The following is an 8,072-nucleotide window of genomic DNA, read 5'->3' on the forward strand; positions in this document are numbered from 1 at the left end:
AGACCATGGCCCCTGCTTGGATGTGACCTCTTTTGTTAGACACATTTGCCTTTTTCTCTAACTACCAGGGACACTCAGAGCAAGTCTGTCATGCTGAATGCAAGGTTAGAAATAAAAGGAGGATGAAATAGACAGCTGGGTAATTTTTTGGGGAAAAAAAACATAACACTCCCCTTTAGAAAGAAAAACTCACACCACTTTTAAAAAGAGGAATGCCACTTACAGCTTCCCACTGTAAATGCAGTCACAGCTTAATATCTGAGCCATCACAAAGCTGCCAGGTANAGCCAGGTTCCCAGGTCAGACTTAAATTCTTTGTCAAAGCAGTTTGGAATCTGGAAGTGGCTGGTCACACCACGAGACACAATTTGAGCCCGAACCTTAAAATGCAAAAATAAATAAATAAATAATAACAATTAATGAACTAAAAAGTGAGCCAAAAGGCTTGCCTGCGACTTTGAAAGGTTTCTTGTAAGGAAGAATTTTGAATGAGAGTTCTCTTCAGATATCAAGAACTTTACCTATGAAATAAGGACCTGAACCTTAGAAATGCAAAGTTGGGAATTACCTGCAAGTAGAATTTGGCTGTACATAAGGGAGGAGTGTGTAATCACCAAAGGTTCCCTGCAATGCAATGTGCTGTCTGCAGTGACAGTGAGCACCTGTCAAAGCCACATGACCCCTTCACGGAGATGACAGAGAACACCAGAACACGAGTGGCTGGCACATTTTAGGCACTTAAACGTTTGCTGACATGATGGTGGTGGCAGTCATGCTGGTAGCCGTGGACATTGGTGATAGTTGTGATAACGGTGGGGTGATGGTGAGGGTGGAGGTGATGATGATGATGGTGGTGGTGATGGTAGCTGTGGAGATGGCGGTGGCTGCGACAGGTAGTGGGGGGTGGTGGTGATGACCGTGGAGATGGTAACAGTGGTAATGTTAATGGTAGTGATGGTGACGGTGGCAGTCAAGCCAGTTGTGGTGGTGTCATATGGAGCAAATGACTTCTAATGGAATCATTCCAAACTAGGTTTTCACGGCTCCATGAAGAACTGTCAAAGTTATTTAGATTAATAAACAATTAAAAGGAGTTCAAATCAAAGACAAACAATTTTAAGTCAACATGGCCTCTCCTGAGAAATATGGGTAATTTAAACTAATTTCATTTTTTCTTTATGTAATTAACAAGGTCTCCAAGGAACTTCCCCGTTGCACGCCCCACCCCATAATGGTTTTAAGTTTTCCTCCACTGATCTTGAAAAGTGTTTCTGTAACTATAATTAGGACTTGCTCCTCCACAGCAACTACTCCCTGCTTATCGTAAGCAACATTAAACACCACCGAGGACAATGACACAGTGCTGATAAGTTCCGACTTTGGCAAGGGCACAAAAACGTTTGCTAAGACCACCTCCACATGCCCCCACCCCCACCCAATACTTAGACAACTCCAAGAGTCTCGCAGAAACTGTCAGATTCCTGCTGGTGGAGAAAACCAGGGAGACTTGGAGATGGAGAGACGGTGAAGATTCTGTTAACCATTTGTTTACTTGATGAACTCACAAACACACAGGATGCTCCAGAGTCTCGGCTCAATTTCCCTTCCATCCTAGAATCCCCTTTGAGAGCAGTCCTGAGACACGTTCTTCCTAAGCCCTCTTTAAGCACATCTGTGAACTTAGCTGAGCCCGCCTGAGCCACCATCTCAGCTTACAGGAGCTCTGGGCAGGGAGTCCCGCAGGGACACTGCCTGTCACACAAACGTCTTGCTTTGATTTATTCTAAACACAACTTCCTCCAAGCTTTGAGGGGGCACTCGTTTTACAAGGAGGTCTCCCAGTGTCCTCCCCTCTTTCCTTCTCAAGAGTATTCAAAGATTAAAAAGTGGCTGTTAGAATTTCGAAGTTAAATTTACCTTGGGCCCTACAGAAACAAGAAAATTTCCTGATGATGGCTGGAAAACAGGGTTACATAAGCCCTGCGCTGGATAGAAATGTCCCCTGCTTTCTCTTGTTTCCGAAAGCTGACAAGCAGGGGCAGAAGCCTCCGCAGCCGCAGGTGGTGCATACAGAGGCGGCCTCGGCAGCCACCGCAGAATTTCAACCGAGAGGAAGCTCCTGGTTAAAATGAATGCTGCTTATTCAAATTCCCCTCTAGTAGCTCGCCTTACAAAGAGAAAGAAATGGTGCTTATCAGCTATCTGAAGCTAGAATTCCAAGGCTTCCTTCTCAGTCCAACTCAAAGCTAAATGCTTTTTTTTTTTTATTGCTCTTGTCCTCATCTCGCTGAGACTATTTCGCCCTTCAATAAAGAAGATTCTTTATCTTTCTAAACCAAGTGATACAACTTAGTTCGTGCAACAGTTAAAATTCAAGAACACCAGCCTAGCTTGCGGGGCTTGTCAAGGTGGCCACAGAGGACGTTTCCATCCTGAGTTTCCAGCACGTTCACGCTGCAGCACCGCTCCTTCAAGTTCTCGCTTCTTTGCCTGGTCGGGAGTCTAAGGGGAACGTTCTGGGGACAGCGCTCTTACCTCCGGCTCCCCACAGTCACACTCCTCTCCTTCTTCAACGTATCCGTTCCCGCACTTCTGGCCCCCGAAAGACTGCTTGAGTTCCGGCAGGTTAAAGAGGCACATCCCCATTCCCTTCTCCAGGCTGGTCTCCAGGTCCTTCCTGCTGCAGCTGCTGAACACCATGGGAAACGGGTACCTAAGGAAGGAGAGCCCAGGACAGTAAGTCATTAGGGCACGAAATGGCCTTTCCTGCTGTTCTGCTGCTGCTGTTCACAGCACCTGCTGGCACATCTGCCCAGGTGTTCCCCGGTAGTGTCAACGAACAAAGGCATAAAACGGGGCGTGTCCAGCTACCTCCTGACAATCGTTCCTGCACGGTGCCGACGCCCCTGATGAAGAACTGCTGTATCAAAAAAGAAATGATCTTCTGGTAGTTTTCAAATAAACAAATTAAAACAGAGTCATTTCATTACAGGCATTACTGATAGTTCTGGGTGGAATGAGACGACGAGAAGTGAATTCTTAGGGCGTGTAGCTTGTGATAAGAACACATACCAAGGTGCTCATTGGAAAGTGCAAAGAAGAAAAAGTACAAATGACTGTGCTCATCAGTTCCATGCTTCCAGGGATACATGCCTCCATCATCGGAAAGGGCTGGCCTCTGAAGGTCCAATCACTCACTGTCTTTCCCCAGCACAGGTGTAAGAGAATGAAAGTGGTCTGGTCCTGCTCTTGCCTCTAAAGTTCAGGGCTACAAAGGGTGTGGCAGAGTCAACCAACTCTCCAGCAGAGTTATGCTCCCTTTGCAGGGCCTATTGGGGCTGCCCAGCCCCCTTGCACCTGGGTGGGCTGCGTGACTAATTTCTGGCAATGGAAAACAAGCAGAAGTGATGTGGGCCACTTTGTCGATGGCATTTAATCAAGTATTCCTTCCTTATGTCCTTTCTTTCCTCTTCTGCCAGCTGAGATCAGGGTATTCCACAGTTTTAGGAATGCCACCTGCAGCCAGAGCCCCAGAGTGTCCTATGGGAGGGGGACACACTTCCAGTATGGTAAGCCACTGAGAATTTGGGGCCTGTTTCCTAGAGCAGCTAGTGTTACCCATCACACACAAAGTGTCTCACTCTTTTTGCAAATACATTCTCCCATGTCTTGAGGCAGCAGGGTACAAGCACGCCAGAAACCCAGAAGGTTTCCCTTGGTGAGGAAGCAGTACCCGCTGTCCGGGAAGCCCAAGGACTCTCTCCCCATAGTGACATTTATAGGACATCATAATGGATCTCAATCAGTTGGCTGCTAGGTTTCCCTGAAGATGGCAGGCTGGCCACCATGTAATGATTGGCAATATTTTGAGATCGTAATGATTTCCATGGCCTAATTGATAACACTGCACCATCTCCCAAGTGCTCTCTATCAATTTAAGGTTAACTCTGGAGTATAATTTTAATCTACAAACAAATTAATAAATGAAAGTCCTGCTCTGTTGGATGCAAAGGCAATAAACCAGGACGGGCTTGTACTGATATAACAAAGTTGCCTTTGAAATCTTTGTAACTTTCCTTGGCAGAGAGATTGATTATTGCTGGTGTCAAAATGATGCTAAATAACTTCAAACAATGATCCACAAGAAAAACTGCAATTTTTTCTATGTAGAAGGGCTTTCTATTGAAGAGACTGGTACATTATACAGGGACTTGAGAGCAGTTCTGCTCTGTTCTAGGCTTTTCACCAGGGTATAGGTCAGATCTTCTCCTACATTTGGGAGTTTTTCTAGACCATATATGCATCTCTGAGCCTGATCAGGGAGACTAAACATCATTCTCAATCAACGATATGCAACTGGTGCTATGAGAAATGGCTATCAGTTTATTCTGGAAGAGAACTGATTCCTAGAAAAAGTTCAAGTTGATGAGGAAAGACATCAGGATAAACTGTGAATCTCAGGAAGCGTTTATAGCAAGAATGACAGTCGTGAAGAGAAGCTCAAAGGAAGAGTGGTATGAATCACCCTGTTTCACATGGAGCAGAGAAGTTCCAGGGACCCCAGGAGGTGAGAGGCGGGAACCAGCCCCACTCACCGAGCTCAGACAAGTCTCCGCATCTGATCGTCTTTACAAACACCAAACACACACACTTTGGGTTTTTTGGAGGTGTGACATTAAAGAAAGGGGACAGAAACAAATAAGATGGTGAGATCAGTGTAAGTCTGGGATTTAAACTTCAGAGTGTTTGGGTGAAGAACACTTTTGTGTCTGTGCTAGAAGTCGTCAGAAGCAAGTACAGTGACCTGTGCAACTGTACGTTTCTATTTCCCTCAGTTTTTTCTTATTCTGCTTGAGGACAAACCCCAAATGTTTTTTAAGTTCTCTCTCATTTAGATTCGTGGATAAATACTATTCATCCCATTTACAGGTTTTCGACCTTGCTCTAAGGAACGTCCTCCAGGCATTAATTCTTCGAAGGGGAAGGTGCCTCTGTTTTAACAACAAAGCAGCAAGTCCTGCTCAGATGCTAAATGAAGTCCTGATGAATTCCTTGACACTAGACAGATCCTTTCTCAGGGCTGCACATGGACAGCACAGAGTGGACCTTACACCACGTGGCTTGGGGTCACCAGTGTGCTGCCTGCCTTCACAGCTGGCACGATTCAAACTTCCAGTAAGTGCTGGCCATGAGCAGATGTGAATGGTTCCTCTTCCCTCTGAGCTGGGGCCTTTGTGACATGCTCAGGGTGACCCCAGTGAGGTCCCATGGGGAGCCCCTCAGCCCTGCCCCAAACCCTCCTGCCTTCTACTTGGACCACACCGGTCAGCACCCACCATCCTGTGTAGGTGATGATGCAAACAGCCTGTGCTACCCATTGTCCAGGAACTCTCTGCTACGACAGATGGTGATGAGGCCAGGGAGTATTTTCTACCCTAGAACATCTTTTCTGATTCCATCCTCTCATGATTTCTCATCAGGGAGGCCAGGTAAGACTATATGCACTCTGATAGAATATTCCTGAACCGTATTGGGGCATTTAGAGGAAGTGAGGCTTTAGAGGAAAAAAAGCAGGGTAACCTATCACTCGTCATTCAATTATTCTGCAAAATGTTTATTCAACATCTACTAGGTGCCAGGGGTTGTTCTAGGCTTTGGGGATATGAGAGCAAACAAAACGTACGAACATCCCAGCCCCTGTGGAGCTTGCAGTCGGAGGATGGCTGTGCCCTGAACTTTTAGGGAGGGTGGACCCCACTGGGAAGGAGGCGTTGGAGCCCCTCACCCAAAGACGTGAGGAAAGGTGTGGGCACACCTGGGGAAGCGTGGGCATCAAGGCGCATGGGCAGATGCGACTGGCCTGGAGGAAGGGGCTCAGCCGTGAGCAGCAGGGTCTTCCTGCAAACACACACCCGAAGAGGAAACCGCCGCCTCTCGGAGTCACTCTTGGTTAGGCTGAGGTCCGGCCGATAGTGAGGAGACACCACAGTGTCACTAAACAGAGAGCTTTGTCCCCGCGTGAACCAGGCACGGGTAACAACTGAAGGTATATCTCTTAAGAATGCCAAACTCTTATTTTCCCCTTTTGTAGCAAACTGTTTTTGCTTTAGAAGCAAAAAGTCTGCTCCTCATCCCCCTTGCTCTGTTCTGAGGTTTTCTCACTGGCAGGTGCACAGGACTAAGAGAGTGTCAAAAAATTATAGCTAACCCAGTGGCCCCTCCTCCACGAAACTTAATAATCTAAAATTATTTCAAATCTCAAGAGATGAGAGAAATTTGATAGTACCAAATACCAGAGTCCTCTAATTATATCATCATAATCTATCATACATCATATGATTATAATATCATCATAACCTATACATATTTGAATGCTTTTTACTCATTCTTCCCTCCTCCCAGCCCCTGTCAACTTCTAATCTGCTTTCTCTTGATGGATTTGTCTGTTCTGATCATTTCACATAAGTGGAATCATACAATATGTGGCCCTTGGTGACTGGCCTTTTTCACCTGGCATAGCTTTAAAGGTTCATTCGTACTTCACTCCTTTTTATGACTGCATAATACTCCATTCTAAGTAACACTATAGCACATCTGTTTATCATCAGTTGATGGTCCAGGTTATTTTGCTGCCCATTAAAGTTTGGGAACAATTCACCTAAATTTCAAATTCAAATGTTGTAAGGATAACACTCGTACACGGACAAATCCATACCTATTTGTGCCATAACAATCAGAAATGCAATCCAGGCTTGTCACAGGTCTCCCTTCATTCACTTTATTTAGAAACAGTCTGTTTTTTGGGCCGGCCCGGTGGCGCACTGGATAGTGCGCCGCTTGGGAAGCGCGGCGGCGCTCCCGCCCGAGGGTTCGGATCCCACATGCAGACCGGTTCCCGCTCACTGGCTGAGTGAGGTGCGGGAGCAACACCGAGGGTTNAAGTTTGGGAACAATTCACCTAAATTTCAAATTCAAATGTTGTAAGGATAACACTCGTACATGGACAAATCCATACCTATTTGTGCCATAACAATCAGAAATGCAATCCAGGCTCGTCACAGGTCTCCCTTCATTCACGTTATTTAGAAACAGTCTGTTTTACACCGAGGTTCCATATTCTGAAAAAAGGCCAATCTATAGCATTTTGAAAACTTTATCTGATTTAAGGAATATGATAAAAATTCAGTGAGTATATGTGTCTTAAAGCCAAATTTAAATCAGGAATGAATTTGCAAATATCTTTAAGTATTACAATAAATTGACTAATTAAGGTGCAGGAAAGATTCCGGATGTGAACAGAGTGATATTTCCCTTCCACTTGCTTCAAAATCCAAAGTTTGATAATTCTGCTTTCCTCCCACTCCTATTTTTCCTTTCTTATTTAATAGCTCTGTTCCCTGGAGCATCCATGAAAAGAACATTGAATTGGGTCATGTAGTTGCTTATGACATCAAAGATCTTGTACAGACCATGGTCTGTATTTAAAAAGACAAGCCTCAGTTTCTTCCATAGCTTTTGGCCAGCTCATCACAATGTACTTTTTGATATGCCTAATAAATTATCCCAAGTATGCTAGGACAGCAGCTAATTGAATTGACATATGGCAATGATAGCCTGGTGCAAAGCAATAAAGTTGGAGAATTACTCAGAAAAGAAGTCCTTTAGCGTGATACCTTCTCTTGGCACAAGAATACTTTAAAATGATTATACCTGGGGCCCAGAAAAAAGTGCTGCTTTCAGCTCAGGGACAGAGAATTGATCACAGATGCCACAGCAGGGAGACCATGGCCCCTGCTTGGATGTGACCTCTTTTGTTAGACACATTTGCCTTTTTCTCTAATATCTAACTACCAGGGACACTCAGAGCAAGTCTGTCATGCTGAATGCAAGGTTAGAAATAAAAGGAGGATGAAATAGACAGCTGGGTAATTTTTGGGGGAAAAAAAAACATAACATGCCACTTTTAAAAAGAAAAACTCACACCACTTTTAAAAAGAGGAATGCCACTTATAGCTTCCCACTGTAAATGCAGTCACAGCTTAATATCTGAGCCATCACAAAGCTGCCAGGTA

The 8,072-nt window shown here is 45.0% G+C and overlaps 1 protein-coding gene across 1 annotated transcript in view; it reads right to left on the minus strand.

Moving 5' to 3' along the window:
* The window catches only part of ADAM12 (ADAM metallopeptidase domain 12), a gene marked incomplete at its 3' end in the record, with an annotated part of 93,207 nt that overhangs the window by 5,946 nt on the left and 79,189 nt on the right, over positions 1-8,072 (minus strand). The window contains exon 10 of the mRNA XM_008589075.1: positions 2,536-2,713. Coding sequence (XP_008587297.1) covers positions 2,536-2,713 — 178 coding nt within the window. The remainder of the gene's footprint in view (positions 1-2,535; positions 2,714-8,072) is intronic.

Source organism: Galeopterus variegatus, unplaced genomic scaffold (genome assembly GCF_000696425.1).
Source record: "Galeopterus variegatus unplaced genomic scaffold, G_variegatus-3.0.2 Scaffold5185, whole genome shotgun sequence".
NCBI lineage: Eukaryota > Metazoa > Chordata > Mammalia > Dermoptera > Cynocephalidae > Galeopterus > Galeopterus variegatus.